Source organism: Rhamphochromis longiceps, linkage group LG7 (genome assembly GCF_057381845.1).
Source record: "Rhamphochromis longiceps isolate RC_006_pf linkage group LG7, R_longiceps_female_GT1.1, whole genome shotgun sequence".
Lineage (NCBI taxonomy): Eukaryota > Metazoa > Chordata > Actinopteri > Cichliformes > Cichlidae > Rhamphochromis > Rhamphochromis longiceps.
This window is the reverse complement of record NC_140563.1, coordinates 51,000,942-51,028,896: the sequence shown is the minus strand read 5'-3', so window position 1 is coordinate 51,028,896 and position 27,955 is coordinate 51,000,942. Positions and strand designations below refer to the sequence as shown.

The 27,955-nt window shown below is 39.5% G+C and overlaps 1 protein-coding gene across 1 annotated transcript in view; it reads right to left on the bottom strand.

Annotated features, from left to right (window-relative positions):
- The window catches only part of itga1 (integrin, alpha 1), a 64,775-nt gene that overhangs the window by 15,626 nt on the left and 21,194 nt on the right, over window positions 1-27,955 (bottom strand). Inside the window, exons 2-9 of the mRNA XM_085414166.1 lie at window positions 18,359-18,479; window positions 10,061-10,170; window positions 5,638-5,726; window positions 3,757-3,868; window positions 1,920-2,047; window positions 1,036-1,184; window positions 557-707; window positions 300-474 (exon numbers count right to left, since the gene is read on the bottom strand). Coding sequence (XP_085270292.1) covers window positions 300-474; window positions 557-707; window positions 1,036-1,184; window positions 1,920-2,047; window positions 3,757-3,868; window positions 5,638-5,726; window positions 10,061-10,170; window positions 18,359-18,479 — 1,035 coding nt within the window. The remainder of the gene's footprint in view (window positions 1-299; window positions 475-556; window positions 708-1,035; window positions 1,185-1,919; window positions 2,048-3,756; window positions 3,869-5,637; window positions 5,727-10,060; window positions 10,171-18,358; window positions 18,480-27,955) is intronic.

Below are 27,955 nucleotides of genomic sequence, written 5' to 3'. Positions count from 1 at the left end.
GTTGGAGTTTCCTCTATTATCGTGGGTATTCACAATATAAAACACTCACTTTTGTTGTGAATTGGCGCTATATAAATAAAGCTGATTGAATTGATCATTTGCCTTAAATGTCTTAATTGTTAAATGTGTTCAGCATGTAGTTTTTATTCATACCTATTGGATCTATTTAGGGGGGCAAGGCTAGCTCCTTCCTGCTTTTGTCGGTCTTTGTCGAACTATTTCAACATCCATTTCTTTGACAAAAGTGAAACTGCTAATGTGGCTTCAAGAGCATGCATATTTTGTGTCTATGCGTTTACCTTCCAAGGCCAAAATCCTGCTTCCCAGTGTATCCACAATGTTCACTAAAGCAGCCTCATCAGACACATTGAAGAAGTGGTCTTGGATAGGTTCACTGGAGATATTCTGGATCTCTTTGATAAACTTTTGCACCTCTGATAGAGATTTGTTCTGGCGACCGTAGTCCCCCAAAACCTGTAAACGAGAAAGTACTTAACATTAACGGATAAACTATTCTGACCAAAAACTGAAACATCACAAAATATTTTGTACTCACAGCGATGCCAAATCTCTCAATGTCATCATGCTCACAAGCTTTGATGACCTTTTGTAGATTATAGTAGTCGTGTGATTCTCCATCAGTCACAATCACCATGACTTTCTTAACTCCAGGTCGTGCACCACGCTCTGGCATGAAGGCTTCCTCTCTGAAATGCAATTAACTTCAAAGTTACTCAGACAATCCTGACTTATGCTAGTTTTTTTTTTCTGACGACACATCAATTGCAACACTATTTTTTAATTTCCTCATAAGATTTGAATTCCATCATGTCTGAAAATTTATCTGCAAGGCCAACTGGAAGGCTTGTGCTATTTTTCTTCTAACAATCTGCCCATGACAATTGTCAAGCAGACTTGAAATGACAGTTTCCTATTCAAATATCCATTAAACCTTGCCAAACCAGAAAGACTCAATTATTAATTGTGGTCAACCGTTGCCGGGTTTGCCCAAATAAGACAGCTAATGTTAGGTACCTGGCAGTATCAATGCCCAGGAAAGTCATCGTCTTGGTGCCAGTGTGCTGAGGAAGGTCTTGGACAAAATCCCGCAAAGCAGGCATGTTGTCAAACTGGCTCAGGTTGACCTGATGACTCACGGTCTCGCCATAAGACACAATGCCCACCTAGAAAACACGCATACATTCACACATTTAACATGTAAACTTTCTCCTACATTAAATTTCTCTCTATGTTCTTCTCTCCTCAGCTTCTCCCCCCAGACAGTCTGCAGAGGATGTGGCTGAGGTCTGGTGAGCTTGATATGACACAATGTTCTTTATACAGACTGCAGAGGACTTCAGCAGCCATGGAAGATTTGACTTCCAACCACTAGACTCCACAGTAGGAAGACTTTCCAGTGCTTCCCTGTGGAAAAGTCTACAAGCTGTGAGCCAGATCAATGTAACCATAAGAAAAACACATTCACAGAGCGATCCAATTCAAGTGGACAGAAATACACTCAGGTTCAAACTTAGTGAGCGAGAGGTTGAATTTACTTTAAAGGCTGTAAAGTGCTCAGTTTATGAACTTTGCTTTATAAAGGGCATCTTACACGTGTGGAAAAATTACATAATGGAGCACAGTAAAGTCATTAAACATAATTACTAACTAATATAATCCTCCATTCATTCCTTTTCTATATCTGATTGATGTTACATAACTATTCCATTTATTCATTCATGTATGGCTGTGCAGCCTGCACTGAACGCACACATAAACCACTCTGCAAACGTCTATAGCCACTCTTTATTTCTTTATTTTTTGAAATGATGGATGGAGTGGGTAAAGGCTTTTTAAAAGTACTGTATATGCAAAGAAAATTGGCTTTTTTAGTTTGTTCTTTAAATAGTGCAACTGACTTGTGTCTGTTTAGGTCCGATCTCAAGTCTCCCAATGAACTTATAGAGAAACTCCTTAATACTCGACCAGGGGTAGATACTGTTAGATCCATCCAGCACGATCACAAGGTCCATCTCCTTCCCGCACTCTGGAACAGAGCCAAAAATGATATTTAATTAAAGGGTACGTTTAGTTTTCAGTTTCTCTCTGTAAGCACTAACAGGGGTGCTGAAAGCTGAGACTGGACTTTTTTCTTTTGCTTCTTTTTACTTTTGGCTAGTCTACACAAGCGTATTTGATTTGGTGATTTTTCTCCTAAGTAAGACATCAGGTTATGTAACACGTTCAGTCTGTTTCCTGTTTACTTGCGCCCACGGTAAACACACAAGCTCCAAATCAAAATGTAATAACGTAGATCAGTGTGTGTGTATGTGTGTGTGTGTGTGTGTGTGTGTGTGTGTGTGTGTGTGTGTGCGTGCGTGCGTTGGTTTGTGTACGTATAAGTTGGGGTGAGGGGTTTATAGAGGGTAGCACAATGGGGGAACAAAATGAATATTTCTGTTACAAAATATGGACTTTTTTGTTTTTTTAAGGCTTCTACTTTTGTTTTACTAGGTTACATTACAAACATTATTATTATACAAGAAGAGAATCTGCTAGCATAATAGGAATAGTGAATACAGGAGAAGAACGTGGAGTGGGATGTTGTAAACGGACTTCATTCATCAAAATGTGAAGTTATATTGATCGTGTTGGACAACCTTGTTATTGTTGCCCATTCGAAATGTCTGCTGCACCTACCATACACGCCTAGTTTTTTTACTGACCATAGCCAAGCATAAGACATTATTATGTCATAAACAAACCTATGCATCCAGACCAAGAGTGGAAATTTGTGTGACAATGTGTCCATAAAATCAAAAGTATGATTTTTCTCTTTAGTAAAATTTGGGTGAAGAATCATTAGGTGACTATTGTGTAATTTTGAATAGGAGGAGTGAACTGTGGAGGGACAAATGGACCCATCGCCATCGCATGTCTTTCAGCTCAGTGAACTAGAAATCAGTTTTACTTCAAAAGGTGACAGACCTGTGTAGTCAATTTACTGCTGTGCATTGGTGGGTGGTAAATGCTGACAACAATTACAATTGCCATTATGTATGTAGCAGATAACACAAATAAAAAGGTACAAAAAAGTCATCCTGGTTTTATCATTTACCTGTGGAGGAACTAGAGTTGACGAGTTGTGAAATCTGTTGTAAATATTCATTTTAAACCTTCAAACTGTAGAAACCTAACAACTATGATTATATTAATTATAACAATTACTTGAGGCAAGACGTCTGTGTAGGAACAATGTAAGAACTGTATTTCTAAAGTCTTTTTGTTTCATTCAAAACTTTTTTTTTAACCTTCATTCATTATTTAGAGGATTAAATGAGTATGAGAAGTATACAATAAGTCTGTGTATATGATTATTTGTGGTAAAGTAACAGTGATTCAGAAAACCTGAGGGAATGAAAGAGAAAATGACTGTACGCTGTTTACTCTAGGGTTCTTTCAAAGCTGTTTCCATCCAGGGAAACGCCATGCAAGCCCAGTAAACTGTCTCCTAACTTGGGCATACAATGCAGCAGATGGGCTGGGCTGGACATGAGAGGGATGGGGGGGGGGGGGTCGTCACAGACAAGTTTACATTAAGAAGAATGCTCTAATCTCTATGTTCGCTGAGGGAGTGTGAGTTTAAAGTCAGGGTCCTGGGTGGTACTAGTATGACGAGGAGATTGCTATCTCTCAACCCAGACAGACAACTTGTACAGACAGCGTCCTGTCTTGAGCAGATTTTCTGTACTGTACCTTGATATTTTGTAAAAGAGTTGAGGATCTGGAAGGAAGAGCTGACATTCGTACAAACTCCTGAGATGAAATGCTGCGGGCCGCACTTGTAGCCATACTGAGGACCACACGCCTGTGGAAACAGGACACACATGCATACAAACAAACAGAGACTCAAAGGCTGTGACTAGTTAGTTTTCCACTATTATGAGGTCATGGATGAGAGGAGAGCTACTGAAGACAGAAACAAAGAGGAAAGAACGACTCAAACTGAGGATGACATCAAGAGACTATTAAAACCCACAAGAGGTTGATTCAGACTGTTTCTCTTAAGAAAAGGAGAAAAGGAGACAGAACAGAGGAAAACTGCTAAAGGGAGCAGGCCTTTACTTAGAGGGAGGGGTTAAAGTGGATAGAAACAGTCTGGAATGGCACCTTTAATTTACAAGTAATTAAATCTGTTAAGTAACTGACTACATATTATTTTTGCTTCCAGATGATACCCCACGTACATCATCCACACATTTCCTTCTCATTCATAGAGAACAACAACTTCTCCAAAGAAAGCCTTATTGGCTACATCATTTACAAACTCGTGTCCTGGTGGATTAAATGAAGAACACTCGTTATCTTGTTTTTTAGAATTAATAAATGGGGCTGCATAGACTTATTCGGCCTGTATTTTTCATGTATTGATTATAAGATGTTTAGATTATTGATTTATGTGCGTCTATGTAATGTTTTCGTGGTCAATTAATATCTAGATACAGATCTGAGTTGTGTATTATGTGATATAGTTTGTTAATTTTTTGTCTTTCAGTGTGTTTCTGATAGCGTTAATGGTGTGTGATCTATGTATGTGCTTGGAGCAGGCCGTCACTTCTGTATGTTGATGAATTGCTGATCGTTGCTACCTGTGCTCATTATAGCTGTGACTACATGTGTATTAGAAACTCTGAGAAAAGCCATGTGCTGAAATGCTTCTGGGTTTTTTTTCTTGTTGCTGTGATAATAAAGATTTTATACAAGTAGTTGTGAGTACTGAAGTTCTTATTCAAAGACAATGCTAGTAATCCCAGAAACAAAGGCCTGCTTAGCATTAAAGTATCTCATTATTGCTAAAATGCTAACATTTGCTAATTAGCAAAACTGATAGAAAACCTGAGGCTAAAAAAACGCATTAGTTGGAGCAGTATACTTATTAGGATTCATCCTTTGGGGACCATTCAGGTTTGCAGAAAATTCCATAACAATGCATGTAATAGTTCAGGAAAATCAGTGCACCACTGTGATGGCTCAACAGGCAGGCATAATGAGTGACACGGCTATAAATTAGTATTGTAAATGTTCAGTAAATGACTAAACACACATGCAGTCCAGCTGGTGATTAGATTGTGTTGAAATGTGTTACTAAACTCATTATTTGCTCATTATCATGTCATATGTTTCCTCTGGTAGCCTGATTTATACCAAATGTTTTGGGTGTTCCACCTTATAAATACAGACATGGTGTTGACATGTTGTGTAAATCACATTAAGGGTTTAAACTGCAGCTCCACCTCACATTTCTACATTAGATTTTCATACACGAACCATTCAAGAAGTTGCAAAAACATGCATTTACTGGCGCTGTAGTTTTGACACATTGGTGATCCTCAGGTTTAAATAAAGTTTTACTACAGTTCTTAAGCACAACCCTACATGTTTAAACACTTCAACATTACCACAATTGATTCACAGCATCCTGTTACGTTCCCAGGACACGGAGCCTGACTTTTCCATGGAGGCCAAAGGTTTAGTGCGTGTTCTGCAAATTCGCTGCTGAGTAGTCTTGCAGCAAATATGCAAAGATCAGTCCTTCTTCTTCTTGTCTATAGAAAATGTAGAAGACTTCCTGCTTACCAGAAATCCTCCTTTGGGATTCGTTACCAGTGTGCTTCCCATGGTCATGTTTTCCTTCACTTCACGCAAGTTGGGAATGGTTGTGTTTTCTAAAAAAAAAAAAGAAGAAGAATAAACTAGATGAATAACAGAGTGAGACAAACAGAGAGCAGCACAGCTGGGTAAATTTCTCGTTTTCATTTTCCCACAAGAAAAGTGCTGCCTATCCCAAAGAATGACATGAGACTAAATATACTCTGCTATATTACTTTACCATGTGGCCCCTCTGTGTGTAGCTTATGGCTATTAACTAAGAATATGGAGCACAACACAAATATTTTGTTGGTAAACAGCCTGTTTGTTGTGAAGGGGAAAGAATTAGGGGAATCATTAAACCAACCCAACATGTGTCTAAAATTAGCAGCTTGGGAATGTTTTGGATAGGAATTAGTTTTTCCTTCTGCAAATCTGTGAAACATGCCTTTTCAATTTTGAATGTTGCTCCCTGAGAAGTGATTTTGATGTGAAACAATTTCTTATTGTATGTGCAACAGATCTGTTAGCAGTTAGTGCGTTAAATTTTTACCCTATACGTCCTTTCCGGGTGGGTTTTTTCCCTCTATTTCCTTCCCACACTCACTAAAGTATACTAATAAAGGCAGCACAATCGGGCTCCCTGCTGACCTCAGGATGAAAAAAATCCTTGTCTTTCATAAACAAACTTTTTAAAACAACATTAAACTGTGATGTGGGTCTGAATTGATTTGGAAAGTGACCCATCCTTATTTCTTAACTCCAATGACACAGTTCAGGACCCTGCAGCTCATGATACCCACGTGGGACTGGAACGAGTGACAGACACCGAAATACAAGCTTTTTCCTCAGTAATGCTTGATAGCAATCAGAACAAATTGGACCTATCAGAGCACTGCTCCTGCTCTGGTGCTCTGCCTGTGATTTTCTAGATTGTGGATCTAAACTGCAGTGAGTTTTCACAACACTGAAAAACAGTAAACTAATTATTACTATGGCAAATCAGCTTCATAATCAGTCTTTGTTTTAAGTCCATTTCCCAATTTCCTAGAATACCCAAACATTTCACATTAGTAGTTTTCAGTTACGGCTGATTGATTTAGTCAAAAGCAGGGCTGGTATTTTGTTTACTGAACACAAGTGAACTCACTTATACACCTCAGAATTGGTTCATGCAGTTTATCTACAACATTTTTATCAGTGCAGTGGCTGCCGCGACCAATTGAAGTGTGTCTGCTGCCGCAGCCCTGCATGGCCACTTGTTTTCAGTGGAAATCCTGGTGACAGACGTACCAAGATGAGGTGCTCCAACCTGTATTTGTGGCACTCATGCAGCAGTACTCCACCCTGCGGCTGTTTCAGGGCGACAATGCGACAATGCCCACCCCCACACTGCTAGAGCAGCGCAGGCCTTTCTGGATAAGAAGCACATCCGGACACTTCCTTAGCCAGCATTTAGTCCTGATATGTCTCCTATTGAACAAACCTGGCACATGCTGAGTCAACGTGTTCATCAGAGACAGCCACAGCCACTGACCACTGCACAGCTGCAGGAAGGGAGAACAATTCCTCAACAACAGATCCGGACACTTGTATTATCCGTTCTCAGATGGGTGACTGCTTGTATCATTTCAAATGTCTTCTGCGTGCATATATATATATATATATATATATATATATATATATATAGATAGATAGATAGATAGATAGATAGATAGATAGATATCTAATAAGACAAAATCTATTTGAAAACCCAAACTTATGTTTTGTTTTTGGATGAGTATATGTGAGAGAAGGCAGACTGACTTTACAATTATACAACTGACGCATCATGTTTGTCATTTAGTTTCAATTTTCTAAACAGAATGCAAAAATACAGCCAAGGTGTTTAGTAACCAACCCCTCCAAAATTGTGGGTACTGTTCTTCCTCATCAGCATTTCATAATGGCCATGGCATAACCGCCTCCCAGTTTTACTGGTCAGACTGAAGAGTCATTAAAAATTACAACACAACAGCCACTAACTTTGCTCATTATGGTTTGGCTTCGCTCGTCTGTGCTGGGAAAATGTAAATCCATTATGGAGGCAGATGTGGCGATGAGAGATTGTGAGGAGTCGTCAGTGGGCATAGACTGAAATGATGAAGAGTGACAGATGACTGACAAGCCCTTTACTTATTTAAAACATTTACATGAACACATCCTGCTGAACTGCGCAAGGTTTTTCTACTGTTATAGAAATATCCAAGAATACTTTATATATCCATCAACTGATCCTAAAGAAACAAACAGGTCATGCATTTGCTTATCGTGTCTAGTTTCTTTTAAAAAAGTAAAATAAACCAGCACTGTTGTCATCATTTAAACTTCTCCTAGTTTTGCTGCCTTGTCTGGCTCCAGATTCCCATTGGATGCTTTCCAGACAAAACTTCGGTCTGTGAGATTCAAGCTTTTTTTTCTAAATCCCCCAAGATAAAGCAACTACAGCACTCTCCACTTCAGAGAAGGGAATTCCAACTGATCAGCACTTAAAACCAATAATTTACCAACAGCAGCCAAGCTGTTACCGTGCTTACTTAGAAATTTTAAGGTGTCCAAGGCAACTGTGCTAAAGCGGTGACGTATCAGTCTCTAAAAGTTGCAGATCTGCTGCACACACAAGCTCTCGGTTATTGCGTACACACACAGGCAGGCACTAATAGAGGCTTTGCAGACTACTGACCGGCAGCTAAGTTGTGTTTATCTGTTTAATTTAGATAAATTGGAAGGCTGAAACATTAAAACCTTGTTTATTTGCTGTCTTCCTGTTCCGATGGTTCCAGCTTCCTCCCCAGAAGACCCAGTCAGATATAAAAGTTAACTTACACACACATCAGACGCACACGCCCTGAAGCACTTGGATTTAGAGTATTTGTGCAGACAGTTAATTGAGAGCTTCTCCCATGCACACCGGCAATTAAAATCCCCCTCATGCACATGTTCATGCACATATATAAACCAATCGGCCACTGAAAGATGAAGCGAATAACATGGATTATCTGTTACAATGACAACAGATATAATATGCAGCAACTGAATGATTGATCCCCGTGTTATTATTGCTTCCTTTTATCGAGTGACAAAGTGTGTCTAGAGAAGAGGTTGTGGTGGGTGGTTGGGTCAAACACACAGCTTTCACACAGGAGACTGTGATCACTAATTAGATATCCATGTTTACTTATTACTTTAGAGTTAATTGATTGAGTTTTTACTTCTTTGAGGTCAGGCTTAGACACCTTCTCAAATCCAAGAATAACTGTTTAACTTTTTCACAGCATTAATCATATCAGTATAATTAATCATGGTAAAAGGTCCTGAAGCAGTGACGCTCCTGGGGCAACATTAAAATGTAAGGTTGTGGTAACAATGATATCAGATTGCGTGTGTTGGACGCAGGAATAACTGTGAGTGCTTTACTTTCTTGCCAGGATTTCACTATGGTCATGGCATAAGCACATCTTAATTTTATGCTGAAGTTAATGGCAGAGGAGGTTTGGAACGGTGCAGTTACAGAGTCAGCAGAGCGTTGGCAATTTTGATCTGTTAGGAAAAGGTGTCAGCATTGGTTTTTTTATCCTTTAGCCTTCATTTATCCGATAGTGTTGGAAGAAGGATGCTGTGCATTCCTCTGCGTGAATAGGAAAGTATTAACACAACAGGAGAGAAGGTAAAACATAACAGCCAAAATGTAAGGCCGTCCTTGCAAAACATTGTTTTCTACTTCATCACATGCATGACAAATTAGTCTTGTACACCGTCTGAGTTCAGAAGCATTACGACTACATGATCAGTTGTAAACCTGTGATCAGTATGTCATAGCACTGAGCGTATTACTGATGATAATGGTGGAAGGTAGGCCACAAATATGCTCTCAAATGTGCTATTTGGGAGTCAATCAACAGAACTTCTTACTCCATGATAATAATCAGTAATATGATCACATGATTGTCATAATCTATCAGGAAATAAGTGGCCTTTTGCATGTCTAACAAGGTGATTTTTAATTTTGTGCACGCAAAATGTATCAACAATGAGAATCTTTTGTTATTAACTTCACTAAACAGTTTGAATTTGTTATTTTTCAGTACATTAGGAGCAAGAATTTGGTACAATTATAAGTAGTGCGCATGAAGGTCATCGCTGTGAAAAGGGAAAAGTGCCCATAAAACAACAAATGTGACACTGACCACTGAGTGATCACTGTGTGTAAGTTTGATTAAAATCTGGCCAATACTGCAGGAGGAGCTGCATTTCTTGTGAACTGTAGCTGGACAGAGGGACAGGTGGTTGTCTTGGCATTGCATGAACTCATAGCCCCCTTCAGCCAGATCAGATAAAACTGTACACATGTGCACACAAATCGTTTTCTTACTGGGCAGCTCCAGTTTGATGCAGTTGTTGTTATCTCTCCCCACGGGACATTTGTAGACGTCTCCGGTTCTTTTACTCGGCTGTCCTGACAGCGGAGATCCAATCAGAACCCTGAAAAAATAAGGACGAGATGGGAATGGTTACATGGAAAGCCATCCAACATCCACACTACTTGCTTTACAATTGTGATAACAACCGCAATTCAGATGTTATTGCAGCGATTAGAAGCAGTGACTCTGAGATCCACTTCTGAGGTCCACAGCTATTTAGACATGGTTTAATTATACTTGTATAGCAATTGAACGTAAACCATGGTTCACACTGCCTAGTAAAGATGTTATAGTTTATTGTGATTGGCTTGCGAGTTTGTGGCTGCAGTTTTATTATATAATCACTCTGACACAATAACAAAGAAATAGCTGGAAATAAAAAACAACAGTTAATCTCATTTAGCTCTCACCAACACCACATAGTAATGGAAGATAACTCCCAGCTGCTTTTATAGCACTTCAGTGTTACGTTTAATGTGCTGGACAAGTTCAATATGTGTCTTGTGTGGGTTTTATTACACTGTGTCTCTCCATCAGTGCATTGATGCTAAAAAAAAAGTTTGGTCATCTGCCTTCCTCTAAACGCTCAAGCTTATTAACATTCCTGACTCTAATGGACCCTGTGTCATTTGAAGCAAGACGCAGAGAGGAACAACAACACACCCGACACACTTTCTGCTGCCAGCTGCCTGTGAGAAACATTGTAATTATTTACAGCATTGAACGAGCACTCTTTTCACTCAGAAATGAAAAAATAAACACTTCATAATTACTTCATTAATGATAAGTTAAGTGTTCTTCCTGCTCGTGTCACTGCAAAAAAAGAGCAGCTTTAACAAGGGAATGATTGACAACCACTTAAATATTTCAACAGCGGTTCAAAGCACTGGTATGCAACTTTGTCCAAATATTCATGCTGCACACAGGATGAATAACTTTCCCGATCCAATGGATTTTCAAAACTGTTCTTAACATGAAAACCAGGCTTGTACAGGCTGTTGTTATTACATAAAGTTAAGTTTTAAAGGCACAGCCGTGTGAATAACTGTATGTAAAATGTGTGCTGGTGTCATCAACTCTAGATGACTCAGAACTTTCTCCAACAGGGTGTATTTGAAGTCAAACCATGGTCTTTTTCCCCCACAGTAACCGAGTCATTTTGGCTGACGTAACCAAAGTAGAAAAGTGAAAATAAGCAGCTGCGAGAGGGAAAATTGAAACGGTGTCCAGATTCCACTGTTTAGCTGAACGGCAATGAAATGGGTCGTTTTCAGATTGAATGAACAAAGATTGATCCTATCATACTATTTGTTTGTTGGGATTTGCATCTACTTCAAAAACAGCTCAACAGCTATGTTTTTGTGACAAGGAAAAAAAAACACCTGTTATTAAAATTCTCATTGGTTTGTTGTCAGTATGATAAAAGGGTAAAAATGGCAGTATGGTAACAGGTTGCACAGTAAATGTGAATATGTTAAGATGCTGAATATAGAATTAAACAACTGAAAATGAAGCTGCTAGCTCGGCTTACAACTCTGAATCCTGGTTTATTTGATAATTACTCTTTTTCACTAAGTAGTTTTTCCCGAAAGAAAAAGGTCAGGGATGCAAGTGGCAGGAAATGAGCTTCCTCCAAAGCATGTCTGGGATCTGCTTTGGAGATAGAGCAACAAGCTCAAAGAGCTGCTAAACCTCCACAACAAAATGAGAAAGCTGTGGCAGTTTTGACATCTAATTAGGCTGGCACCTGGAAATCTTGTAGGTGAGATGTTTGGGACGTGTCCCATCAGGAGGAGACTGCTGGAAAACACAGAGCAAGCGAGGAAAATTATGTCTCTCAGCTGGGAGCGCCCCCAGATAAGCTGGAGGACATCGCTAGGGAGAGGAATATCCGGGCACCTCTGTTACCTTCTGCCCCCACAAACCATAATTCATCATTGGATGAATAATATATGGATATTTTTCAGCAAAAAATAGGTTACAAGTTCTTAAACCTTAAAACTCTTTAAATGTTGAATTTCTACAATAATAACAAATCATTTTCACATGATTTAAAAAATGAAAACATTGCACTTTTCTGAAACCTTTCCCAGCAATGTTGTGGAGAGCAGACAAATCTTGGGGTTAGCCAAGGTTACAAGAGGCTCCAGCGAAAAGCTGAACCGCCTGTGCCACATGTAACAGCTTTTCTCTCCCCACCCTCGCTGACGGTTAAGGCATCTGTAACTAATCAGTCACCTCCCACTTACAGCAACCTGCGTGTTACATCACCATGTGATTGCTATATTTTCTCATTAAAATATTTTCCCAAGCGTAACACTGAGAGCTACAGGTCGTCTCTAATTTTTCCCCACTAAACCTCTGTAAATCATTCAGCCTCGGTCATGTCCTCCCTCCGCTCGCAGCGTGCTTTGCCCTCATCACTAGTGTGAAACAGAACAAAATCAAGCTTTTTGGATGATATGTAGCACACATGTTTGACTGCACTGAGGAGTTTCAGTTGCAAATGGCTCCACTGATTAGCAGTAAGTGAATTACTACAAGTGATCTCATATGATCTCGATAAGTTAACTAGTACAAAGCGCCATCAGGTATAGCCATGCAGGAAAGGATCAGCGATTATAGTGCAACAGGTCTGACTTTAGAGTAACTAAAGGAGTTTGCAGAAAGCAGAAGAGATAAAAGATTTTAAAAACATGTTTCCATGTTTATTTTAGCAAGAAGCCACGGATGCTTGGTTTCATTGTATTAACAGGCTGGGTATGTGAATACTCTGGCGGGCAGTTTAAGGTTAACAGCTAGTAGTAAAAACAAGGACCTTCATTACAGCCGCAGCTGGTGTGCTCGCCCCAGCTTAATTTTACAAGCGAATCAGTGTTTTTTTCCTTTTTTTATTATTTTCTGGAGTAGAATTTAACCGAATGAACACTTGTCTTGATACGTGTGCACATTTTTGGCCAGAATTCTCTTAAACAAAAATATTTATTGGGAAAAAAAGACACATTTAAAAAAATGTATTATACCTCTATTACTTGTCTGTTATATAACATTAGGGATGCTCGTGGCAATTCATTTCTTAATCAGCTAAACAGGTCAGTTAAGAAATAGTCAAATATTAAGTTAAATTTGAAAACGGTTTAAAAAAAAATATCCCCATTCCAAAAGGTCACATGACAATCTCATTGGCTCACGGAGTTGTGATGTCACTACACTTTGATCCTTTGAAGTTTGACCTTAAATAGGGGTGAGAAACAGCAATTTGTAGTTCGTGTCTTCGCAGCATTTGTGTTTGCAGCTTTCACACGTTCACCACAGAAACTTTTGGAAACCTTTTCAGAGTTGTCGTGTACAACTTTCAACATGTATCCTACAAGACACCAACCAAGGCAAAAAGATTACGCCGCTTCTCCTTCCTGTCGTGGCCGGCCAAATGACCTCTTAGCCGTCCAAAGGGCATTACATGACAGTAGGAAGGAAAACTACCACCTCCAGAATAAAATTCAACAGATTGAAGACGAGAAACTTCAACTGGAGGAGAAGTGTAGACAGATGGAAGCGCAAAATAAGAACCTTGAAGAAAGACAACAACGCCAGCCCGACATAACAATTATTAATGAGGGCTGGGGAATCAAGTTTGGACAAGCCCGAGACCAGATTGTCTTCCTAATTAAGGAAAACAAGCAAAAGAGCGTGGAACTAAAGGAGATGTCCAACCAGCTTAAAGACAGCAAAGCTACTGTTGAGAAGACAGAATGGGATCTCCAATATATGGACCAAAGGAATCGGCTGCTCCAAAAAAACTTCGATGAAGCTGTGAAAAAAAATAAAGAAATCCTCCAACAGAAGGAAGAACAGGAGAAAAAGCAAAGAGACATGGAGCACAAACTCAAAGTCACGGAGGAAAAATACACAATGCTGAAAGTAAAGTTGGATGATACACTGCGCCAAAATAAAGACCTTCTTCAAGAGAAAGAAAGATTGAAAGAAGAGAAGTGTATTGTCGAAGACTTTGAGGGTAAAAACCTAAAACTGCAACAGTTTTGTAGTGAACTGAAGGACAAAACAAGTCAACTAGAAAGGGAAAAAGAAAAACTGGACAAACAATGCTCGCACATGCAGAAAAGGATGGAGCAAATGGCAAGAAACAACTCAGAGCTCACTAAGGGGATATTGTTGGAATACAACAACTTGAAGCGCAAACACACTGAAATGCAGGCGCAAAAGCAAGAACAAGACAAAATACATGACGACCTGCAGCGTACGCTCCAAGATATCCACAGAAGAAATGAGGAGCTACAAGACATGTACAAAGAAGTACAACAGAGAAACGCAGACATGCACAAGGACAAGATAATGCAGGAGGAAACATCCAAAGAGCTCAGGGAAAAGCTTGAAGAAAAACGAGCAACACTGGAAGAGGTGGAGAAAACATGCAAGAAGCTTGAGAAACAAAACGTAGAAACCATCGATGAGTTGAGAACCCTCATCCTGGAAAAAAAAGCTCTTGTAGAAAAGTGCATGAAAAAGAAGAACAAACGCTTCTGCTGGCCCTGGAGGAGGAACTCTACTGCTTCCTCACCTGGTGTAGCCTCGTCTTGCTCCACCTCTGTTCACCTCCCCAACCAGTCCCGGCAGTTGACTGCCCCCTCCTGAGCCTGGTTCTGCCGGAGGTTTCTGCCCGTTTAAAGGCAGTTTTTCCTCCCCACTGTCGCCTAGTGCGTGCTCAGAGGGGATTGTTGGGGTTTTCTCTCCTCTACCTTGTTTCATTATTTACTTGTTAACGTTTTGTTCTTACTTCATTTTACCTTGTTTCATTATTTACTTGTTTAACGTTTTGTTCTTACTTCATTTTACCTTGTTTCATTATTTACTTGTTAACGTTTTGTTCTTACTTCATTTTACCTTGTTTCATTATTTACTTGTTAACGTTTTGTTCTTACTTCATTTTACCTTGTTTCATTATTTACTTGTTAACGTTTTGTTCTTACTTCATTTTACCTTGTTTCATTATTTACTTGTTAACGTTTTGTTCTTACTTCATTTTACCTTGTTTCATTATTTACTTGTTTAACTTTTTCTTTTTCAACTTATTTATAAAACAATAAACCAATTGAATTTATCCTTTGAGTAGTTTTCATCTAATCTTTTCATCTATAACTTTTTCAAACATTCATATCTGTCGTTTATCTTCTTCTTGAAACCTCATAAATGGTGAAGGAAAAATCCTGGAACATGGTTCCAGGAAAAAGATAATTTAAAAAGGATAATTTAAATATGATTAATCTGTTTGGAAATCTGCAGGTAAACTGTCTGTCTGAGAAATTGATCAAATTAGAAGAGAGGTCAGCTGGATATTTAGATGTCACTCCTCTTATGCAAATTAATCAAATTCCTAAAGTGTAGTATTGCTGATTTTGAATAAGACCTTGAAGGACAGAAGACACATTTTCCTGGTAAAATGATGGCTGTAAAATTGGTGAAAGGGAGCCGACCAACTGGTCTGCTTCTCCCACCCAGTTTGTCATGGTCCATGGGTCTTTGATCCAAGGTTTTGAGTCTTTGAGTTGAGGGTTCATTCTAGTTTTGAATTTTAGGTTCTTTGGATTAGGTTTCTGTCGTGTTAATGTTTTGTTTTCTATTCACAAGGTTGTTTTTAATACATCTTGTTAATTTTCTGATGCTTTGTATAAGTTCTTTATGGTTTACTTTCTAGCCTTGTTTGTGCCTTCAGTTTCTGTTCACTTTAGTGATGTATTTAGTGAGTCTCCCTTTGTGTTTCTGTTCTGGCCCTCCTTCTGTCTCGTCTGTTTGTCTTTATCTTTCAATGTTTCTTCATCTCTGTCTCAATGTCTCACGTTCAGTCTGTCTTCTTGTCTGTTTTCTTTACTTACTTCCTGTCTTTAATTTGAAACATTCAGTTTCCCTTCATGTCTTGCGCAGCTTTTCTTCCTGTCCTGGGCCCTCACTGGTTCCCTGATTGTCTTCATTTCCTCTATCCTCATTACCTCTTGTGTATGTACTTTCTCAGTCCTTCTTTGTCATTTGTCGTGTTGTCCATGACCATATCTGTGTGCCATGTAGCTCTGATTTCCATGTGCTGTCTGAATAAGTAATCCTAGTGTTTCTTGGATACTTGTATTCCCTGGCTGTTCTGAGAACTTTGCTATTTTAATTTAATTAGCATTAAATACACACCGTATGTTCGACTTTTGTCTTCTGAGTATTGCATTTAGATATGCAACCTCTTAGACACAGTGATCCATAAGACTGTTGGTTAATTAGTCCAACACTCTAATAAGGGAATTTGTGATAAACCAAAACGGTATGAAAACAGTCATCTCACCACCAAAGCTATCAATTTGATGTGGGAAAATTCTCTTTACGACAAAAGACGTGGGACAAGATATGGCAACTAGATAAGCAGGAATGGATGCAATTTACTGAATGTATTCATACAATGACACTAAGTGTGGTGTGAAGTTACTGCATGAGATGAGCTTTTTCTTTCTGTTTATTTAACCTTATGCTGCTGCAGACCTGTACCACATGTAAAGTGTTGCAAAAATGTTCCAGATAAGACGCCTCGTGTGACTTTTAGGTAAAATATTAACACATGAAGTCATCTTTATTTTTACAACAAGGTTCGCGCTGGAACGGTCTTGTCTTTCAGCGAGCATCTGTGTGTAACCCACATAAAATGAGGGTACCACTTTAATGAGTGATAAATATGAGGAGAGATGGACAGCCTGCCCAACCAATCGAAATGCACAGGTCCCAGTATGCTTTGACCAATGGGAAAGCAGCCTGCCGCTGTATGTCTCACCCACCTACACTGTGTTCGGTGCTATGTGTGGAGGTAGTTGCGTGCTAGCAGGAGAAAAGAGAGACTGAGGTTTTTGAGTTAGAAAGAGTATTAGATAAAAGTTTGTAACCAACTGTGCTGCACATAAGTTTGCTGGTTATCAGCTACCTTTCATGTTAAAAGTAGCCAAAGTGAGTAAACAGGCGAATGCTGCAGTTTTCTGGCGACTTTATAAAGTACCGCGTGGAGCTAAACTGTTAGCCTTTGTTAGCTCTGGTTGTTATCAACTGCCTGAAAGTTCATCTCAATCTGCTTCCAGAAGTAAGGTAACACTTGAAGCGCGACAAATGTTTATTTTCTTTCACGTTGTATTACTGTCATTAAAGAGAAAAAAAAACATGTCCTGTTACGTTATTTAGAGCCCCGCATTTTCTGACCGAGAGACACCATACCATTGTCTTCGGCGTGTGTGTGTGCTTTTTTTGTGTGTGTGTGCTGAATTGTTCCTGAGGTGGATCCTCAGGAACAATTCCCAGCCTTCCCACCTGGACTTAAAGCAGGGGTGGGCAATTCCAGGCCTCGAGGGCCGGTGTCCTGCGGGTTTTAGATCTCACCTTGGATCAACACACCTGAATCACATGATTAGTTCGTTACCAGGCCTTTGGAGAACTTCAGGACATGTTGAGGAGCTAATTTAGCCATTTAAATCAGCTGTGTTGGTTCAAGGACACATCTAAAACCTGCAGGGACACCGGCCCTCGAGGCCTGGAGTTGCCCACCCCTGACTTAGAGAGACTGAGATTCGCTTCTTTTCCACTTGATGATCTGCTGCACCTTGCAGTGTGTATCACTCACACTTTAACACAGCTGGTTATTCATAAGACCACTGACTGACATTCTCTCACCCCTATTTTCTTTCACACCCTGGGAAAGAAAATAGGAGTGGACATTTTTTATTTGGGACTTTAAATAATAAGCTGTTGTGTAGAACATTTTCCACATGTGAAAAGAGTGTGAGATTTTCATTTGAATGTACATTGGATTTGTGTAATCTGTTTGTATAAAAGTTAAGGAGTCAGGTTACTAGGGTGCACCCGAGCATTGAAAACCAAAAGGGACACTTGGCCAAGTCATTGTCTTAGTATGTGTTTTACTTTTCTTTCATTTTTTGTAAGTTTCTTTTCTACAATTGTAAAGTGCCTTTAACCTGTGCTTGTCAACCTTATGGTTTATTTCACTAAAGTCGGTTGGTTCTTTTGAGTTACATTCTTGTCTCAGTGTCTCATTTAAACACACCTCTGTGCTCCTATAGTCGAACCTATTGGCCCATTTATATATTCTTTTCAGCAATTCCCCTTACTGTGTTACATGTGAGATGCAGGGATCACATACATCCGGCCTCCTGATGACTTTAGCCCCTAAAAAACGCGCTGCTGATGACACTCACCATTTTCCCTCGCTGTTCTCAAACTGCTGGACAGTGTAGCCGAACATGTCTTCCAGCGGTCCAGAGAAGGACAAACTGTTCTTCTGGTCCACGTTGAAGGAGAACACGCAGGTCAGCAGCACTGCAAAGATAAAAGTACAGTAAAGGTTACGCATGATAAGACTCGAGAGTGGCGCTGCTTTACTTCCTGTTTGAGTCTGCTGTGCTGCTCTTCAGAGTGGATTTACATAAACTGATGGGCAAATACTGAAACAAAAGATGTGCGTATGCAGTTATTTCTAAGTGCAGAAGCCATAAACACTCAGTAAATATTTCTGAAACCCTCAAGATGCCTCTTGGAAATGGAAAAAAAAAGAGATCTACTAAAATACTTTGTAAATGTAATAAATAAAAGTTAGCATTTAGGTATTTTAGTTGCAGCAAATATAAATAATTCTATTTATGTCAATATTATTTACGGGTGCATGAAAATGATGTACCCAGATGAGGGCCGAACTTTGTGAACCACAGACACGCACACAGACACACACAGTCATTCTGGAAGAGGAATTTCGAACATCAATGTGAGCCATTTTGGTCAGGGTTCAATCTGACCTCCAGGACAATGGCTTCTTCTCTGCACTCTGCCCAGTCTGGGTCTGTCTGTCACTGAGATGAGTATATCACAGAGCCTCTATATAAATCCATCCATGTCTCATTGTGCCTGCACCACAATGACACTCTTTATATCTACTGTGCCAGGAAATTCCTTCAATATAATTTATTCAATTCCCGGACCTTTGAGGGAGTGTCGAGGAGTAGAAGAACAGTGGGATTAAAAACAGAATGTGCAAAGGCAGACCGCATACATAGACACACAAGGATAAAGCAGCTATTTATCCTTTGATGGTAATGCTTTGTAGCTAATGTGTCTGAGAACTACATTAAAAGGTCTAGACTGAAGTAATTTTACATCTTTTAGCAACACCCAAGAATTGATTATGTTTGTTGGTTTATCCACCAGATATTTCAGTGTGGTCCACACAGCAACATCCCAGACAGATTGCTTTGATATTTAGAAGAGACATTCACGAGCTCCAGAAAATGAATGAATGTTCTTACTCAGTCAAAACATCCCTGAATCTACACAATTTATTCTTCTGATTAAAAGCATAAAATGATTACAGTAGCATCTAAAAGAGAGCCCTGTGAAAGTACACCCCGTGATTTAGCAGCTTATATGATTTTATCAGGACCTTTCCGTGGTTGTGGATGAATTTTGACTCTTCTTTACAGCGCTGCTTCAGTTTAGTGACGTTTGCAGGCATTCGTTTATGCACAACTATCTTAAGGTCCCACCACGGCATTTCAGTCAGGTTGAAGTCTGGACTTAGACTGAACCACTGCAACATCTTCACTCTTTTCTTTTTCAGTCATTCTGCTGTAAGTCTTCTGCTGTGGATGTTATCATTTTCCTGTGGCATGACCCAGTTTTGGTCAAGCTTTATCTGTCGGACAGATGTCCTCATTGTTGACTCTAGAATACTTTGCTGTTCAGAGAAGATCATGGTTGACTCAAAGACTGCAAGGTTCCCGTCCTATGGCCACAAAACAAGCACAAATCATCACCCCTCCACCACCGTGCCTCACAGTCGGTTTGTGCTGCTATGCTGAGTTTGGTTTTTGCATTGTGCATTATGGACAAAAATCTTCACTTTGGTCTTGTCTGTCCAAAGGATATTGTTCCAGAGGTCTTATTCTTTGTTCAGATGTAACTCTACTGCCATGTTCTTTTTAGAGAGACAGAAGCTAAAGTTTTTCACACATATAGGTTTGGCCTTTTTCCCCCTTAAAAATAACCACCTTCATTTAGAAACTACATTTTGTGTTTACTTGTGTTATCTTTGTCTAATATTTAAATTTATTTGATGATCTGACAAAAATGGGAAATCAGGAAGGGAGCAAACACTTTTTCACACCAGTGTAAAGACAATTTGGAATATCTGATATATACAAAATAATTCTGCATACAGTTGGGTCAAAGTAACTACAGAGCCCACTTCAAGAGACCATTTAATTCGACTGTAAAGTAAAGAGTTTTTATATACTGCACTAGGAAGCTGACTTATTTTGGGAGCCAGCGTCTAGTGGTCACTCAAGGAACTTTTGTTTTTCTTCAGCACTGGCTTAATATTTCAGCCGAGGTTGTCTCTTGGCTCCATACATTCAAATGTGCTTACTGGCTTACTAAAATCACAAACTGCTGAAAATGTGGAGTGGTCTCCTGTGCATATTAACAACACAAGAAAGCCACAGAGAGCAATACATGCAGGGATTAGCATATGTAAGCATCCCTCTCTGTAAACAGAGCAGTTGTAAAACTGCTAGTCACGTTTAAATGTCGATCATTTAGATTTCATATAAGATTTCACTTTTTAAATTTCCAGAGACCACGAAGGAGGCCTGCTGAGTCATATACAGGAACCCCAGATGAGAAGTATTATCCCCTCTGTTTCTCCCTCAGTCATTTCTGCACTTCCTCTGTGACCCCCTTTCCATCTCTCAGAGAAGCTCAATTTCCTTTTCCTATTAACCTGATTATACACATCTCCACAAATCCAAAGGTACACACGCACACACGGACACACAGCTAATTTAGCTGATTTAAGATGGCTTCAGGCCAACCAGGCCTTTTCATTCATCACAGACTGAGCTCAAGTACAGTTCAGAGTCAAACCGGCCTGAGTTGTAAATCACTTAGGAACATCATTTGTCCACTGGCAGGCACATACTTTGTGTATACCAATCTCATTTCGCTGTATTGGGTGTCTCCTGGCTCTACTCTCTTCAAATCAGAACCAGTGAAGTTATATAACTGTCTATTTTTGTGAGATGGGCTAACATCTGCCCTGGAAAACCAATAAGCAGTCTTGTCCCTCTGTGGATGGAAATGGCCACATGAGTGTCTGAGGTACTGGCATATATACCCATATGGAAAAGAAATAGTAAAAACATGATTTACTCATGAAAGTGGCCACTTTCTCATTACTTTCATATATTTTTTTAGTAAGTATACAAAACATACAAGTTTCATTGTATAATTTTTCAAGGGATCTTATATGTGTTTTCACTCTTGTATGCTTTTCATACAAGTTTCATACAAGACAGATAAAAACTTTATAAGATTTAAATATATCTTTTCCATATGGGTATATTTGTCCATCACTGCTGGAAGGTTCATTATGTACTCAGTCACTCATGAGTGTGTATAGCACATCAGTTCATCCTGACTGAAATATCTCAACAACTCCTCAATGGACTCCCATGAAATTTTGTGCAGACACTCATGGTCCCCAGGGGAAATAAAATACTTGCTAAGGTCAAGCTGTGACTTTTCTTTAAGAATGAAACTGATCATTGTGGTTTAAGTGAAATGTGTCAAAAATTACTCATTTAGACCCCCTTCAGGATGAAATGTTCTGACTGCAAAAAAGGACAGAATTAAGCAAGATGTAGGTTTGAGTTGTAAAAGTAAAGCCAATGCAGAAGTGCACTGACTCTTCTTTCCTTTTCATGGGATTATGGGTGACTCAGGTTGCAAACTGACTTCTGGATGTAGGTCTATAAGTCTATGGGAAAATGGCCCTTGGCTTCCTTGCTTTTTGACCTCAGTAAACACTTTCTTGATTACTTTATGACACCAGTTGCTATTTTCAAGTCATACTGAATAAAACATGAAGTTCATTTTGTAAGTTATGGTCATTATCCAGAAAAGGGAATTATCGAGGGTTGAATGACTTGTCAGTCGCTAGCCAATAAGCAAGCAGTGTCACTGTCAAACTCAACTTTACCTCATTAGATATGGTTTCAAAAAACGTTGAAATGCCAGAAACAGTAAGCTTAACAAACTTTGCTTGAGCCTTTCTCCAACAGTAACTGACATATATATACAGTATATACAACTAGCAGAACATCTTTACAGCGTAGATGGTAGGAAACACAGGCTTAGCTTCCTGGTACATTTAAAGGGAAAGAAAAATAAAGCCACTACAGATGTGTCTTTAACCTGTATTCTTTTCTGAAGGCCACCATATGGTGACAGCAAAAAGCAAAACCATCTTTTAAATAGTTTATAGGTTGGCTTAAAAAATGGTAACAAGCTAATTTCTCCTTGGCATTTTTGTACAACTTACCAGTTTCAAGGCAGTAACATTTAAAGTGGCCACTTGTGATGGATGCTTGCTTTTACATCTTGCTGAACATTCAACCCCTTTAAAAGAGCAGTCAGTTGGGCATTACTTTCTGGCAAGTACATTCATTTTAAGCCTATTTGTCAATGGCTAAATTTAGCATCCCATTAAGTATCACAAGAGAACAATGGAAGCACCTTGCTAATTAAGCTAGCTAGCCAACTAGCTACTTTTGGTCTTCCATCCAACCTTTCGTCCATTTTCTGTCATTTAACATGGTCCAGGCCTAATGTACAAACAAATATATGACGTGATAGTGGTTACAAACATCTTTTACTGTTTATAGATAAATAGTACTGAGCTTAAAGCAGCACGCTGTCCTTCCATAAACAAAACTGACAGTGCGTTTTAACTTTAAGACAATTTCCCTTTGTTTTGTGTTCATAATCATTCTGACTGTTGGGCTCTCCACACTACAAAAACAGCAGAGGCCCACAGCGTCAATGAACATGTCCAAAAAAGCCAAAAAATCTGCATGTCATTTATCAAAATGGAAAACATGCTGACCAGATGTCTAATCTAAGTTGGTTTGAATACTGCAAAAGTGATATTACAATGGGTCTGTTTTCAGTCAAGGACCACGTGGTCCTGATTGATCCCGGCAGTCTGTCAGCCACAAGATAAAACCCCACTGCTCTCTCTGCCACAGTTATCAAAACCAAAGGAAAACCAAAAGACTTTGCTGCTGATACAGCGAGTGCAGAAAGCAGCACCCGCTGACCTGTGAGACATCACTCAACTTAGCACCTGTAGGCTTCAAAGCTTGGCTCAGCTATGGTTAAAAATCTGCATCCCATTGGCACCTGCTCATCTGTAACATATCTAACCATCTATAAAGAGCTTTAAAGCTTAATGCAAATCACCAGCTCTGGGAAACAAAATCATGAAGTGGGCCTGACATTTGACCTTAATTAGATGCAGTGAGAAATCAGTTGTTAAGTTGATCCAAGACAGACAGTCAAAACAAATCTTCTAAAAAGAAAGCAAGCAAACATCTGCAGAAACTAGAAAAAAGTTCATGTCGTGCTGAACTGAAGACTGAACTGGTGCATTTATCATTTATGGCGTTGACCCTTCAAAGGAATAATGTCAAAAGGGGCTTTGGGTGGGACTCAGACCTTTTCTAAAACCACATGCTGGCATTTAACAAGAGACAACACTGGCAAGAGAAAAGCTTCAAATAATTCTGGCATGTCTGTGGGCAGCCTAGAGCCATGAAGAAGTTATAAAACTGAAATATTTCCAGATTTCCTCCTTTGTTCTTTTATCTTTGTCCATTTTTCTTCTTTACTGCACATTTTTCCCATTTTTCCCCCATCCATTTTTTCTCTGAATTCATCTTCTTTGCCACTCCAGCAGTAACCACGCTACCCTCTCTAATCGCTCTAGGAATGGTTATCACGAGCTGAACTTCTGACAGCTTTTAGCTCCGCTTACTTTGACAAAAAGCTTCTCATTTGGCTGCCTGCTCAGTCTCTGCTTTAGTCTTGGCAAATGTGCGGCATGTGGGCTTGCAGTGGACATAAAGGTTATAGATGTAGGCGTGTTTGTGGCTTTACAAGCAGAAGAGAACACAAGTGGCCGCTTTTTTTTTTTTGAGGTTTAGTGATTGCATCTGTAGGCAGGGGCGGATTGGATAAATAACACAAGCTAAAAGAGACACACGAATCCGCTGCAGATATGTCAGCAGCTGTGGAAGGATAAACGGAAGAGGTAGCGTGAGCAGTGCGTAAACAGAGCAACAGCAACTCAGGTGCCCTCTGTGTTTATACAGGCTGGCCTTCAGGAAGCATACTGGACATGCTCAGTTACCTGAATTAAAAATATAGTTAAAAACACAAAATCCACACCACTGACAGATATATTAAGCAGGAGATAAAGTTCACAGCAAGTGATTCACTGGCTGCAGACGATTGGTCACTAGTGGACATTCCAGGTTCCGGTTCCAGTAAATTCAACCCAAGAAATGAAGAACAGATACTACAGATGTGATGAAAGCCTACAATTTGTTACCAAGGTTTATGCCAAAAAAAGTAAAAATGTGACAACACCTTTGGAGATGTTTGCTTATTAAGCTTAACAAACAAGTGCACCAACAATCATGCGTTTAGACAGAAGACGGCTGATCATGGACAAATTATAAGCAGACAACCAAACCATTTAGGAAGCTTATCCAGAGAGACATTGAGTTTGGAGGGGTTAGCACTCACTAGCTGGGATAGGCTCCAGACTCACCGTTACCCTGAACTGCATAAGCAAAAGAAGATGGCTCAAATTTATCTAATCTATGCAACTCTATGAGGTACCTTGAGCTGCATGTAGATTACACTGTGAGAAAGTTTCTGCCATTAACTTTGTATTAACAAACTGCCAAAATGTACATATCCTTAGGTATTGCTGTTATTGTTCACAGACTGGGTCAGGATCATTGAAGCAATGTTTAAAGGTGCAGTGTGTAAAATCTCACCACTAGATGTCAGTAGATTGAAGAATCTAACTACAGTGGCCACTGTAGGACAAACAACTTTGGCTGTCATTCATTTTTAGTGAGTGTAGGCTGTCAGTCCCTCAACTGTCCATCACTACTATTTACTATGGAAGAGCTGTAAAACTTTGTGAAAGGAGATCGATACAGGTCAGTGAGTGAGAGAAGCTCACTTCTGTCCAATTACAATGATACCGAGTGCCGCTGTTAGCTGCTGTTAGTCGACGTTAGTGAAACTTCCTTCAAAGTGGATCTAACGTTGTTGGATAGCAATTTAATTTTTATACAATGTGAGAAGGTAACCAAAGGGTTTATCAGAGCATGATTTTTAGAACACTTGAGCCCAACATTGTGTTGCTGGCATAATGTTAGCTTTAGTTGCTGTTTAGTTGGCAACACTGCATGAAATTGGTTCTAAGAATAGTGGACTTTTAAGGTTAACAGTACCTTCACATAGTTATACTTCTTGTCAAATCCTCAAAATTGCAAATATTTAGCAAACTTTGCAAATATACCAGCCACTCACAAATAGCAGACATATTTGGCAGTCCTAATGTGCATAAATAAGGTGTTTCCTTTGACAGGCTAATATGCCAAAGGTAACACAAGATACACAGCTGGAATTTTAGAAATTTGTGAAATATGCTCCAGACGTTTGCGCTGTTACCTAAATTAAATCTGAGGACAAAGTGAAGTCTTTAGCTTTGTTAGTGTTATAATAAAAGTATTGGGCAAACTTCATATCACTAAAAGCACAAAGACAACCCTAGTGGTGGAAGAAGTGGCAGTCCTGACATCAGTGAAGTCACAGAGATTCATCTTCTCTCTACAATATTATGACAATTCAACCAGTATTTGGTGAAATATTCCAGTCTGGATCAAAGTGACAAACCATATGTCATTCCTTGAGTCACTCGTGGCTAAATCCCCTCCCTCGACCCTGGCTGCTATTTAATCTGCTTCCTCTTCTCCCTCAATTCATTCATTCTGCTGTGTTTTGCCCCTCAAAAACATCATCCATTCCTCTACTGTTTCTTCAATCCATTTATCTCTGTCTGCCCCTCCCATTTCCCATCTAAGCATCTCTCTGTTTACACCCCTTAATACACTGACTGAACCTGTCGGCTCAACAGTGTCAGCTTCCACTTTGTGAGACTTCCAGATGTACTCCCAGGAGCTCGTTTTTTTCCACCGGTGCGGAAAACATCCAGGCTTACAAGCTGAGACCCACACAGGACATCATCCCCCCTGACACTTGTCAAACCTTTCATCCCCTCCCCAAATTTCTCTCTCAGTAATGCAGGGGTGGTTGACACTCTTCTAACCATATCCCCTGCCCTCCGACCACATAAGCATACAATGTCTGCAAAATCTGCTGATCACAACAGTTTTCCCATATAGGGAGCATCTGGACGGAGAGTGCTCCTTGGCTACATCAAACTAAAAATACACACACCCATAGGTCAAAGAACAACCTCTCCCCAGAATCAATAAGAGACATGCAAAAACAATCATGCATGTTATGAAGGAAACGGTGAGAGAAAATAATAACCCCCCCTGAGCTTGGGGGTAAACTGCATATCACCCACTGTTACAACATCACAGCAGATTTATTTGGCAAACTCAGTAAAAACAAATGAAACTGAAAAAACTAAAAGGGAGCGTCACTTATGCTAGTAAAGCAGGAACCAATTACCTTAAAAGTGCTTTGGGTTTATGCACTGATTAATTCATAATAATAACTACACATTTTAAATAGCATGCATGGTATTTTAAACAACGTACATATGTAATTATAATATTTCAGTGCTCTTTGTTTGTACTATAATTAGTGTGTTTTAAATAATTAATTGATCCTAAAGTTCCACTTACCCTCAAACCAACACAATGACCTCCATTAGCCACTTATGATGTTTAATTTTTTATCAGTAGTACAGGAATATCAAGTGCCCTTAGCTCTCTCCTTGCTATTTCAGTAGGCTGATGCAGTTCATTTATAGGTGAAAAAAGTATGAATCTATTCAGTGGTAGTTTCAAGCTTGCTGTTTTATCAAGCTAGCTACATTTTCAGAAAACAAGTTCTCTTGGGGAATATGTTTTTATGTTTTTAGAGCAAGTGGCTGAAATTATTAGATCAAGGAGGCAGTTAGCTTAGCTTAGTTATGAGGGGCATTGACACACCAACCAGTTCACTCGCCACTTACTCACGTAGATGAAGAATGAGTCGCTCGCAGACCTTCCAAGCTGTGGTTGGCAAATTAACCCAATGTCATATTTACCACCCTGTCATATGTGAGCTAACATCCTTCCCTCTCACTGGAAGTCCCTTCAATTGCTCATCTCAAAGTCGAGAATAGTTTAACCTTGGACCAAACCACTTTGCTTCACCAGCAGTAACTGTGCAACTAATTTCTTTAAGTTGATTAATTTCATTGAGATTGTTTGCAATTTTGGTGTTAATCGCTCCCCTATATAAAGCCCAACAGATTTAGGATTTTTAAGACCAATACAGATATTTGGCAATTTAAAAATCGGATATTCTGATACATTGGCTGATACTGTTTTCACTTTTGACATAGGCTACCACACAGCTGTCAGGTGGCTCAGCCTGGGCAAAGTGTTACAAAGAGTAAAGGACCTGAGAACAGAAATTTGAGAATTTTGAGGAGAGCTCTCAGATGCAGAACAGAAGGCAGGTCTTGTATTTGCTGGGGATGTAACTGCACTAATGAATGAACTAAACTGCAAGGCAAGGGCCTATTTGCTACATGATGAAGGCTTTTATGAGAAATTTGGAGCTTTTCAAGCCAACATTATTATTCACATGCCAACAGTTAACTTGATGGTCCTCTTTGGATCCATCTTCACATGAACAATGATGAT